The sequence below is a fragment of the Gekko japonicus genome, unplaced genomic scaffold (genome assembly GCF_001447785.1).
Source record: "Gekko japonicus isolate JY-2015 unplaced genomic scaffold, Gekko_japonicus_V1.1 scaffold4389, whole genome shotgun sequence".
Taxonomy (NCBI): domain Eukaryota; kingdom Metazoa; phylum Chordata; class Lepidosauria; order Squamata; family Gekkonidae; genus Gekko; species Gekko japonicus.
Window position 1 is genome coordinate 9,732 of NW_015173820.1, and position 12,959 is coordinate 22,690.

Sequence of the window (12,959 nt, forward strand, 5' to 3'; positions counted from 1 at the left end):
GCTAGCTCACAGTTTTTTAGCCTCCGGCTCACACATTGTTGTCTTAGCTCAGGGAGGAGGGCTCCAGTCCAGAGCAAACTGATTTATGCAGTAGCCGAATCACCTGCCTGCTCACAACTTTAATGCTGGTAGCTCACAAAGTAGAATTTTTGCTCACAAGACTCCACAGCTTAGAGGGAACATTGGCAGCAGCCCAATTGCTCGCTCACAGCTTTAAGGCCGGCAGCTCACAAAGTAGGATTTTTGCTCACGAGACTCCACGGCTTAGAGGGAGCGTTGCTCTTGGCGCTCAGCAAGTTGCTCTTCGCACATGTTCAAGTGCGCTCTTCTAGCGCTTCTCCTAGCCCCCCGGCGTTAAAACCAGGCTCCAGAGTCGGCTGTGCGCACGGGGTCTTTGTGTGGGTAACCTGAGGCCGCCCTGACAGAGACAATGGTGCCCTTCCCTGACAATTACTTTCCTTCTGAATTTTTAACCATGTTTTGGAGGCTGGCAAAGACCAGGCCGTGGCGTTGGGTTTCCAGGACCGGCGTGAAACCAGACCTGGGTTGGAAAAAAAACAACACACACACAAGAGAGATTGCCCTTGTCTTGTGCAAAAGAGACGGCTTGGATAGGAAGGACGGGGCAGTTTAGTTATTGGTGCCGCCTGCGGGGTTCCAGACCGGCGCTTTCCTTCACAAGCCCCTGTGGTCCGGAGCAGTTTCCTTTCCTTTCTCTCCCGGCTACGAAGTTCATGTCTCCTTGCCCTGTGCTTTCTTGAGGCGTTGTTGCAAACATATTCCAGCTGCCTGTGAGATGCCGCAACTTCGGCTAGTTACCAAACAAGCCAAAATAAAGGGTGGTGTGTTTTTTTAAAGGGATATTTCCAATCCAACCCCCCTTTCTCCTGGCCAGCTCTTGCAGAAGGTGGCGTGATCCGGGGGGGCAGGCTGAAATTCAGGACGCTCGACTCTTCACGGGCCCTCCCTCCCTCCCTCCCTTTCAGGCTTCCATTTAAAAGAGATTCCAAGATAAATATGCCTTCCCTGCACTCTTCTCGCACCCGCCGTCCCTGAAGATAGATTATACTCCGGACTGCTCTGGCTGGATGCGTTCAATGCTCCCTCTAAGCTGTGGAGTCCTGGGAGCAAAAATTCTACTATGTGAGCTACCGGCATCAAAGTGGTGAGCGAGCGATTTGGCTGCTGCATACATCACTTTGCTCTGGAGCCCTCCCTTCCTGAGCGAAGAGAAAAACGTGTGAGCCGGAGGCTGAAAAGCTGAGAGCTAGCTCACACTCACTTAGCTTAGAGGGAACACTGGATGCGTTCCTATTCCACATGCAGGAAAGCTCCGTTCCTTGACCTTAACGCAAACTAAACAGCTGCAGAATTGGCTTGGCGGGCCAGAGGAGGGCAAAGCAGGCCCATAGCCACGGTGGGGCCCCTGGGGCCCAGCCTTCCCGACTTCTTCCCAAGGCCCCTGACTTTTGGGGTGAAGCCAGGGCCGCGCACAGCTTGGAGTGCAGGCGTGCGGCCCCCACTTCTCCCTCAAAGCTACGCAGACCCCCAGACCAATGCTCCCTCTAAGCTGTGGAGTCTCGTGAGCGAAAATTCCACTTTGTGAGCGACTGGCATCAAAGTGGTGAGTGAGCCATTTGGCTGCTGCATAAAGTAGTTGGCTCTGGAGCCATCCCTCCTGAGCGAAGACAACAATGTGTGAGCTCGCTCGCACTCACTCAGCTTAGAGGGAACATTGATTTACTACCAATGCTAACTTGTCGAGGACTTTTAAATGTGCAGTGTGCTTGATCATCCTCAGCTTGGCTTTGCTTTCCTTAGGCTTGTGCCTTTTTAACAACCAGACAACTGTGGCTGAAAAGCCAAAACTGCAGCCACACAGATGACAACAGACAGTCAGTAGAGAAGGGTGGCGGAAAAACGAGGGTGGGGTGTTGGCGAGGCCAGGGCGTTGGGCTTGTTTCGGTTTGGGATGGAGACAGATGAACGACACGGGAGCAGTGTTCCCTCTAAGCTGAGTTAGCGTGAGCTAGCTGACAGTTTTTTAGCCTCTAGCTCACACAGTTTCGTCTTAGCTCAGGAAGGATGGGGCTCCAGAGCAAACTAATTGATGCAGCGGCCAAATTGATCGCTCACAAACTTTAGTGCCAGGAGCTCACCAGGCAGAACTACCTCCCAGTCAGTGTTCCCTCTAAGATGAGTTGGTGTGAGCTAGCTCATAGTTTTGTAGACTCCAGCTCACACATTTTGTCTTGGTGCATGAAGGATGGCTCCGGAGAAAGCTAATTTATGCAACAGCCAAATCACTTGCTCACCGCTTTAATGCCAGTAGCTCACAAAGTAGAATTTTTGCTCACAAGACTCCACAGCTTAGAGGGAACATTGCACGGGAGTGCCGTTCGGAGCTCTCAAGACCATCTTTGGGAACCAGCTCTTACCCGGAGCGAACCCAGAGTGTTGCATGGGAGACTCGGAGAGCCACCCTCCTGTCCTGCTGTTGCGTTCTGTGCCAATGCGGCCGGCGTCTTTGCAACCTGGATTTTTTTCCTACCCAGTGTAAAAAACAAAAAAGTTGTTTATTGAATTGGTTCAGGGAGGATTCCCCCCCCCCCCGAGTGATTTATACTTGTTTTCCTTGGGCCCGCGTCCAACTCAGACAAACAGGAGCAGAGTTTCTAAGGACCGTTGCTTCTTCGCCGCAAGCCTGTCCGGGCCAGTGCTCCCTCTAAGCTGTGGAGTCTTGTGAGCAAAAATTCTACTTCGCAAGCTACTGGCTTTAAAGCTGTGAGCGAAAGTTGTGAGCGAAAGTTCTACTTTCTGAGCTGCTGGCAATTACAGTTGTGAGCGAGCGATTGGGCTGCTGCATAAGTTAGCTTGCTCTGGAGCCATCCCTTCCTGAGCGGTGACAAAAATGTATGAGACGGAGGCTAAAAAACTGTGAGCCAGCTCACACTCACTCAGCTTAGAGGGAACACTGTCTGTGAGCTACTGGAATTGAAGTTGTGAGCGGGTGATTTGGCCACGGTATAAACCAGTTTGCTCTGGAGCCCTCCTTCCTGAGCTGAGACAAAAAGGTGTGAGCTGGAGGCTAAAAAACTGTGAGCTAGCTCACACTCACTCAGCTTAGAGGGAACACTGTCTGTGAGCTACTGGCATTGAAGTTGTGAGCGAGTGATTGGGCTGTGCATAAATTAGTTTGCTCTGGAGCCCCATCCCTTCCTGAGCGAAGACAAAAATGTGTGAGCCAGAGGCTAAAAAAATGTGAGTCGGCTCACAGTAACTCAGCTTAGAGGGAACACTGTCTATGAACTACAGGCATTGAAGTTGTGAGTGAGTGATTGGGCTGCTGCATAAATTAGTTTGCTCTGGAGCCCTCCTTCCTGAGCGAAGACAAGAATGTATGAGCCAGAGGCTAAAAAACTGTGAGCCGGCTCAAACTAACTCAGCTCAGAGGGAACACTTTCTGTGCGCTACAGGCTTTGAAGTTGTGAGCGAGTGGTTTGGCTACTGCATACATTAGTTTGCTCTGGAGCCATCCTTCCTGTGCGGAGACAAAAGTGTATGAGCTGGAGGCTAAAAAAACTGTGAGCTGGCTCACGCTAACTCAGCTTAGAGGGAACGCTGGTCCAGGCACCCCAAAGGCGGAGCCGTTCGGAGAGCTGACTGATCCTCTTTGCCGTTTGCAGGCCGAAGATGACTCTCAACCTCCACCGAGGGAGCCTGCCCTCTTCCCAGAGACGGGCCAGCACCCCTCTGCCTGCCCTCTACCGGTCCCGCCCGGGGGCGCCGGGTGCCCGTCCCGTCCAAGCCGAGCCCTGCCACCCGCAGCTGGGCCATTCCTCCTCCTGCGAGCCGAAAGCCAGCCTGCCTGAAACACGGGACAGCTGGTCGTCTGAATCCTCCGACAGCTCTTGGGAGTCCTTGTATCGCGTGGTACTGCTGGGGGACCCCGGGGTGGGCAAGACCAGTTTGGTGAATCTCTTTGCTGGGGTTCAAGAGAAGGATCTGCCGGAACAACAGAGAGGTAAGAGTCTGATTTGTGGGGGGGTTTTGGGTGGTGGTGGCTGCGTTCCTGTAATGCCTGCGGAGATTGGTCTCTGTGGACTAGAACGTGACTCAGTCAATAGAAAGGCTCAGGAACGGCTGAGTGTGGTGTTTAGGTTTCCCTTGTTTCTGTAGAGTCCATCTTCCCTGCAGCTGCTGGAGTGACCTTGGGTCGGTCACAAGTTCTCTCAGAGCCGTTCCCTCAAGAGCAGTCCTCGAAAGAGCTCTCTCAGCCCCACCGACCTCACAAGGTGTCTGTTGTGGGGAGGGGAAGGAGATTGTGAGCCGCTCACTGAGACACCAAGTGAAGGGCGGGGTATAAATCCAATCTTCTTTTTCTTCTCCTTCTGTGCAGCGTAGCTTACTTGCTGTTTGTCCCGCATGTGACCAGCACACTCGTTACTCGCCAGAGTTAAAAATGCAGCTTCCCTGTTTAGAAGCAATGTAAAAAAGGTGCATCTGCTTTACAGACTTTGAACTGGTTTAGAAGACTCCTCCTTTTTTCCTAGGAGAGGATGGGAAAGGAGTTTGTAAGCCACTCTGAGACTCCAAGTGACGGGTGGGGTATAAATTCAATCTCTTCTTCTTCCTCCTCTTCTTCCTCTTCCTCTTCTTCTTCCTCCTCCTCTTCTTCCTCTTCTTCTTCCTCCTCCTCCTCTTCCTCCTCCTCCTCCTCCTCCTCCTTCATGGAAACTGTAGTTCTGGAGAGGGGGTATAGTATGGGGTTCTCTGTTAAGAAATCCTTCAAAGGGTTACCATGCTACCGTTAGCCTCTTTGGAATTTCCTGTCTGCAACTGAACAAGCCGTGAAACTCCAAAGGGGGGAAAATGAAGACCAGTGCTCCCTCCAAGCTGTGGGGTCTTGCGAGCAAAAAATCTACTTTATGAGCTGCTGGCATTAAAGTTGTGAGCGAGCGATTTGGCTGCTGCATCAATTAGCTTGCTCTGGAGCCCCATCCTTCCTGAGCCAAGACAAAAATCTGTGAGCTGGAGGCTAAAAAACTGTGCGCCGGCTCACACTCACTCAGCTTAGGGGGAGCAGGGCTGAAGACTAAAACGGAAGTCAGTGCTGAAGGAAGAGACTCGTGAACGTGTGACGCTGTCATGCAGAGTCAGACCCTCGGTCTTTCAAGATGAGGATTGTCTTACTCAGAGGTCATTTCGGGGGGATCGCGGGGGATCGCAGTTCCCCCGGGTGAGGTATGGGGGGTGGGGCACATGACGAAGCCCCGCCCCCTGCTTCCGGCCGCCCCGCTTCCGGCCCTGTCGTGCAGAGTCAGACCCTCGGTCTTTCAAGATCAGGATTGTCTTACTCCGACTGGCAACAGACGCCCAGGGTCTTGGGTGGGAGGTCTTTCACCCCACCTTCTACCTGACCCTTTTCAACTGGAGATGCTGGGGACTGAACCTGGGACTTTTGGCACGCCAAGGAGGTGCTCTACCCCTGAGCCACGGCCCCTCCCGAACAAAATGGAACCAGTCCAGTTTTTATAGTCCTGAATAGAAGGACCTAGTGTTAACAATCTCACTAACAGGTCTTTCTGACAGACCCTGATTCATTTGATTCCGACTTCCACGAGAGTGGTGAGTCCACAGATTTCTTTGAGGAGCCACCTGATGTAGAGCCCTGGTGGGCCAATACGGTTGCCAGCTCCAGATTTTGGGGTGGAGCCTGAGGAGGGCGGAGTTTGGGGAGGGAGGGACTTCAGTGGGGGTACCATTATGTCATAGACGCCACCTTCCAGAACAGCCATTTTCTCCAGGTGAACTGATATCGTTCATCTAGAGATCAGTTGTAATCGGGGGAGACCTCCAGTCATTATCTGGAGGTTGGCAATTTAAGGCCAAGCAGTTTAGGCTTTTCTCAGCTCCAAACAGAGATGCAAAATTTCTAGATGTTTTGAAGCTTCATAAGACCACGAGAAGAGCCCTGCTGGATCAGACCAGTGGTCCATCTAGTCCAGCAGCCTGCCTCACACAGTGCCCAACCAGTTCCTCTGGAGGGCCAGCAACAGGGCAGAGAGGCCGAGGCCTTCATAAGAACATAAGAAGAGCCCTGCTGGATCAGACCAGTGGTCCATCTAGTCCAGCCTTCTGTCTCCCCCAGGGGCCAACCAGTTCCTCTGGAGGGCCAGCAACAGGACAGAGAGGCCGAGGCCTCCATAAGAACATAAGAAGGTCCCTGCTGGATCAGACCAGAAGTTTATCCAGTCCAGCACCCTGTCTCACACAGTGGACAATCAGTTTCTCTGGACATCCCATAACAAGGCATAGAGGCTGAGGCCTTCATAAGAAGATAAGAAGCCTGCTGGATCAGACCGTCGGTCATCTAGTTCAGCATCCTATCTCACAATAGTGGTCGCACAGTTCCTCTGGAGAATCAACAACAGGGCAGAGAGGCCGAGGCCTTCCCGTGATAAGAACAGAAGGAAAGCCCTGCTAGATCAGACCAGTGGGGGCCATCTAGTCCAGCATCCTGTCTCACACAGGGGCCAGCCAGTTCCTCTGGAGGGCCAGCAACAGGGCATAGAGGCCAAGGCCTTCATAAGAACATCAGAAGTGCACTGCTGGATCAGACCAGTGGTCCACCTAGTCCGGCACCCTGTCTCCCACAGTGGCCAGCCAGTTCCTCTGGAGGAGAGGCCGAGGCCCTCCCGTGATAAGAACCTCAGAAGAGCCCTGCTAGATCAGACCAGTGGTCCACCTAGTCCGGCACCCTGTCTCCCACAGTGGCCAGCCAGTTCCTCTGGAGGACCAACAACAGGGCAGACAGGCCGAGGCCTTCCTAAGAACCTCAGAAGAGCCCCGCTGGATCAGACCAGTGAGGGTCCACCTAGTCCGGCATCCTGTCTCACACAGTGGCCAACCAGTTCCTCTGGAGGGCCAACAACAGGGCAGACAGGCCGAGGCCTTCTCGTGATATTGCCTCCTGGCTCTGGGATTCAGGGAATTAGTGCCACTGTGTGAGGTTCTTTTCAGGCACCAGGGCTAGTAGCCATTGACAGACGTAATAAGAACATAAGCTTGTGGGAAGGTTGTTTTCGGGGGGGGGGGGAATAGCAAGCATTTCAGGAAAAACTGAAATATATGCAGTTGCCCTGTTTTTAAATAATCCTAAACATGTGTTACGGCTTTAACAACATAAAATATATAGTTATAACTTTGTAAAAATGGATTTATTTATAGAATTCAAAAATACAAATTCCTCATTTTCTACAAGCAAAGTTTGTGAATATACCCAGTACAAAAGAGAGAGAGAGAACTACAAACTGCTTACACCCTGTGCTAATTTAGCTAACATTATCTTAATTGTCGCCTGCAGGGGGGAAAAAGTTGGAAATAGAAAAACACACATTTTGTCGTTAACAAAAAGATGACATTATGCACACAGCAACGGTTTTGTTCCATAACAATAGAACTAGCTCCATAATTGGATATAGATTTAAACTTTGGTGAAAAAGTTGAACTGGTCTGTCTTATCATGCATATTATAGCAAATTAATTGTGGATAAAATTGATTCCATTTAAACAATAAAAGTATTCTTAATATCCATGTGACTACACAGAAATCACATGCTGTAGCTTGTTTTACAAAAAAACCAAAAACCCAAAATCCTTTATACGGCACCTTTTGAGGGAAAACAACGTTGTCCTTAAAAAGAATGTTGCTCATTACAAAAAATAAAATATTTCACAATAATTAATTTCTGCACTTCCTCAGTTTTCCATTTTTTTTGTTGGAAAACTTAAAAAGTCCTGGAGGGGGGGGAACCAGGAAGACCTATTTCCCTGGTCCTTCTCATTTCTTGTTCAGCGGTGAGGGCGGAATATACATTGAAATAAATAAAATAAGTAAATAAACTCAAGAAGAGCCCTGCTGGATCAGACCAATGGTCCCTCCAGTCCAGCATCCTGTCTTACACGCTGGCCAACTAGTTCCTCTGGAGGGCCAACAACAGGGCAGAGAGGCCGAGGCCTTCATAAGAACATCAGAAGAGCCCTGCTGGATCAGAGCAGTGGTCCATCTAGTCCAGCATCCTGTCTCACACAGGGGCCAGCCAGTCCCTCTGGAGAGCCAACAACAGGGCAGAGAGGCTGAGGCTTTCCCTTGATAAGACCATAAGAAGAGCCCTGCCGGATCAGATCAGTGGCCTCTCTAGTGCAGCATCCTGTCTCACGCAGTGGCCAACCAGTTCCTCTGGAGAGCCAACAACAGGCCATAGAGGCTGAGGTCTTCATAAGAACATAAGAAGAACCCTGCTGGATCAGACGAATAGTCCCTCTAGTCCAGCATCCTGTCTCACACAGAGGCCAACCAGTTCCTCTGGAGGGCCAACAGCAGGGCAGAGAGGCCGAGGCCTTCATAAGTACCTAAGAAGAGCCCTGCTGGATCAGACCAGTGAGGGTCCATCTGGTCCAGCATCCTGTCTCACACAGTGGCCAGCCAGCTCCTCTGGAGGGCCAACAACAGGGCATGGAGGCCGAGGCCTTCATAAGAATATCAGAAGAGCCCTGCTGGAGAGGCCTTCATAAGAACATCAGAAGAGCCCTGCTGGATCAGAGCAGTGGTCCATCTAGTCCAGCATCCTGTCTCACACACAGTGGCCAACCAGTTTCTCTGGAGGCCCAAGAACAGGACATAGAGGCCGAGGCCTTCCCCTGATGTTGCCTCCTGCCTCTAGGATTCAAAGGTTTAGTGCCTCTGACTGTGGAGATTTCCCTCAGTCCCCATGGCTAGTAGCCACTGATAGACCTCTCCTCCATGAATCTACCTAAGCCCACTTCAAAGCTAGTTGTGTGGACAATCTGTTATGCTGAAAAATCGATTAAGTGGCCGCTTCCCCTGTGTTGGTAGCCTATTCTCCTTTGCCCTCTCCATTTACACTGTCCACGTCCGTGGAGGACACGTGGCACACCACTGGTTGCTCCCACATAGTCTGTGGCCATGAAAGGGTTCCTCCACGTGGAGCCCACATTGAAATTATTTCCAGCCAACATTGGCTTCTCTTATGTTCTTATAGGAACACTCGGTCTAAGGCAAGTGATGCTCTGTTCTTTGTGCTTGGGGGGGCAACAGTGGGAGGGCTTCTAGTGTCCTGGCCCCACTGCTGGACCTCCTGAGGGCACCTGGTATTTTTGGCCACTGTGTGACAAGAGCGTTGGACTCGATGGGCCATTGGCCCGACCCAACATTGGCTTCTCTTATCTTCTCTTATGTTCTTATGTTACCCAATGAAACAGCTGTTAGGGTTCAGCCAGCACCCAAGTATTTATTGCAGCATCCTCATTTATTCAAGGCGCTTTCCCACATGCTGAATAATGCCTGTAGGAAAGGGCCGCCTAGCAAATCAAATCAAATCAAATCAATCAATAATACACTTAAGCAATTGTTTGCAAGTGGACTTTTGCAACTACTTTTGTTTCTCATATATAATCACAGCGCTGGAAGGGGCCATAGGCCATACAGGCAATCTAGTCCAACCCCCTGCTCGATGCAGGATCAACCTAAAGCATCCCTGGCGAGTGTTCGTCCAGCTGCTGCTTAAAGACGGCCAGGGAAGGGGGGCTCACCTCCTCCCGAGGCAACCGACTCCACTGCTGAACTACTCTTACTGGGGGGGGGGGAATCCTAATATCTAGCCAGTATCTGAGCCAATTTGGTGTTGCGGTTAAGAGCAGGGGACTTGAATCTGGGAGAACCGGGTTCGATTCCCCACTCCTTCACATGCAGCCAGCTGGGCGACCTCAAGTCAGTCACAGTTCTCTCATCGCTCTCTCAGCCCCACCTACCTCTGTCTAGTCACATCACTAGTGATGGATAATAAGAATGAGAATTCTGAACTCCTGCTCCTAAACTTGGGAAGGCTCAAGAGAGAACACCAAGAAAGATCTAGGTGATCTAGGGGTTCTGGTTGATCACAAGCTAAACATGAGCCTGCAGTGCGATGTGACTGCGAAGAAAGCTAATGCAGTCTTAGGATGCACTAACAGAAGCATTGTGTCCAGATCACGGGAGGTGGTCGTTCCACTCTATTCTGTGATGGTCAGGCCTCACCTGGAGTCCTGTGTCCAGTTTTGGGCACCACATTGTAGGAAGGATGTTGACAAGCCTGAGCGTGTCCAGAAGAGGGCAACCAGGATGGTGAGAGGGTTGGAATCCAAGTCTTACGAGGACAGGCTGAAGGAGTTGGGTCTGTTTAGCCTGGGCAAGAGAAGGCTTAGAGGGGACATGACTGCAGTCTTCAGATATCTGAAGGGCTGTCAGGTAGAAGATGGAGCAGATCTATTCTCACTTGCTCCGGATTGCGAGACTCGATCTAATGGGTGGAAATTACAAGTGAGTCGTTACTGGCTAAATATCAGGAGAAGCTTCCTAACTGTCAGAGTGGTTGAGCAGTGGAACAGTCTGCCTCGGGAGGTGGTGGAGGCTCCTTCGCTGGACGTTTTTAAGCGGAGGCTGGACAACCCAGCGGAGGCTGGACAACCCTCTTTTGGGTATGTTGTAGGGCTGTCTTTCGGCTCTGCTCCTGCAGAGTGCAGGGGGCTGGACTAGATGACCTGCAAGGTCCCTTCCAACTCTAACATTCTATGATTCTATGATTCTGATGCCAAGACCACGGCCACACAGCCCGTAAAATCTACAACAGCGAATGCTTCCCTTCTGTTTTGTTATGCCAGTGCCCTGTGTTTTCTCCAAGGAATGGGGGGTGGGGGTGGAGATGCATGGGCTTCTAGGGCGACCACTCCAGTTGGTGCAGAATGCTGCGGCTTGGCTGTTATCCCGCAGGCACCTCACTGGCTTCACTTCATCAAGTGCTGGGCTCTGTTGAAGGGCTCAGTGGTCACATACGAAGCCCTCCAAGGCTCTGGTCCCTCATATCTGTGGGATCACCTCTCCCGCTGTGCTCTGCCACGACAGCTTCGCTTACCTGACCAAGGTAGGAGATGAAGAGACGGGATGTATACCCCGCCCTTCACTACCCGAAGGAGTCTCAGAGCGGCTCACAAGCTCCTTTCCCTTCCCCTCCCCACAGCAGACACCCTGGGAGGCGGGTGGGGCTGGGGGGGCTCTTTCGAGGACTGCCCATGAGAGAACAGCTCTGAGAGAACTTGTGACTGACCCAAGGTCACACCAGCAGGTGCATGTGGAGGAGTGGGGGAATCAAACCCGGTTCTTCCAGATTAGAGTCCACTCAGTGGCAGAGATGAAAAAGAACAGGAGATTGGATTTCTACCCTGCCCTTCACTACCCAAAGGAGTTTCAGAGCGGCTGACAATCTCCTTCCCCTTCCCCTCCCCACAACAGACACCCTGTGAGGGAGGTGGGGCTGAGAGAGCTCTCTCTCCAGGACCGCCCTTGAAAGAGCAGCTCCGACAGGACTTGTGGCTGACCCAAGGTCACACCAGCTGGCAATCTCCTTTCCCTTCCCCTCCCCACAGCAGACAACCTGTAGGTAGGTGGAGCTGAGAGAGCTCTCTCGAGGACTGCCCTTGAGAGAACAGCTCTGAGAAAACATGTGACTGACCCAGGGTCACACCAGCAGCTGCATGTGGAGGAGTGGGGAATCAAACCCGGTTCTCCCAGGTTAGAGTCCGCGCTCCTAACCACTACACCAAACTGACTCTTCTGAAGGTTCCAGCCCACAAATGGGCAAGATCAACAGCTGCCCGCACGCAGTATCTTCTCTGTGGTGGCCTCCACCTTGTGGAAGGGTCTGCCTGAGGAGGTCAGGGAGGCTCCCCCTCTCCCGGCTTTCCGCACACTCTGGAAAACGGAATGACCGTAGAGGGTTTTTCTACACAGGCAATGGATTCGTGCTGCACTAACTGCTTCACTAATTGCTTCACTCCTGCCAACCTAGCAGTTTGAAAGCAAGAAATGGCAAGTAGATAAATAGGTAACACTTTGGTGGGAAGGGAACAGCGTTCCGTATGCCTTGGTGTTTAGTCATGCCAGCCACATGACCACGGAAACGTCTTCGGACAGCGCTGGCTCTTCGGCTTTGAAACGGAGATGAGCACCGCAACCCTAGAGTCAGACTCGACTGGCTTTCGAGCAAGGGAACCTTTACCTTTGCTTCACAAAGTTACTTGGGAAAATTGTTAGGGACCGTGGTCTATCTTGCTGTGTGTAGCTTGCTGAAACCAGAGTCCCGTTATGGACTTTTGCATCGTTTAATGTGTTGTTAACAACTAACAAAACTTGTGGCTCACATCTTCAGCAGTGACTCCGGAAAGCTCCTCCCCTGCCACGGTTTCTGTCAGTTTTCAAGGTGCTCCTGGACTCTCGCTCTTTTTTACTGCTATTGCCAGACGAGCACGGCTACCTGTCTCGATCCATCTTAATGTGTCGTGTTGAGACTTCTAGCTTGGCTTCATTTCTGTTTTTAGACATCTGTTTGATTCTGCTACCCTAATCTGATTGCCTGGTGTATTGAGTGTCCCATCGATTGAATTGACTCACTCGAGAGCCCGTTTGGTGCAGTGGTGAGGAGCGCGGACTCTAATCTGGGACAACCGGGTTTGAGTCCCCCAGTCCCCCACATGCAGCGGCTGATGTGACCTTGGGCCAGTCACAAGTTCTCGCAGAGCTGTTCTCTCAAGAGTCCGAGAGAGAGAGCTCTCTCAGCCCCACCTGCCTCCCAGGGTGCCTTTTGTGGAGAGGGGGAGGGGAGGAGATTGTCAGCCGCTCAGAGACTCCTTCAGATAGGGAAGGGTGGGGGGGTATAAATCCAATCTCTTCTTTTCCTCTTTGTGATCCTCCTTGAGTCTGAGTGAGCAAGGCAGATTATAAATAACATAAAGTAAATCAGTAAATAAAATAGACCCCCACAGTTTCGACACCCAAACACCTATCTGCAGGCGTCATTTCCTGTAGGAGCGCACAGGAGCAGAGCTCCGGCAGTACAGAGCCC

At 51.6% G+C, this 12,959-nt stretch overlaps 1 protein-coding gene across 1 annotated transcript in view; it reads left to right on the forward strand.

The window, feature by feature from the left end:
• The first annotated feature begins 3,691 nt into the window (after window positions 1–3,691).
• LOC107120829 (GTP-binding protein REM 1-like) overlaps window positions 3,692–12,959 on the forward strand; it is a 23,614-nt gene continuing 14,346 nt past the window's right edge. Inside the window, exons 1-2 of the mRNA XM_015423600.1 lie at window positions 3,692–4,024; window positions 5,593–5,663. Coding sequence (XP_015279086.1) covers window positions 3,694–4,024; window positions 5,593–5,663 — 402 coding nt within the window. The 5' untranslated portion in view covers window positions 3,692–3,693. The remainder of the gene's footprint in view (window positions 4,025–5,592; window positions 5,664–12,959) is intronic.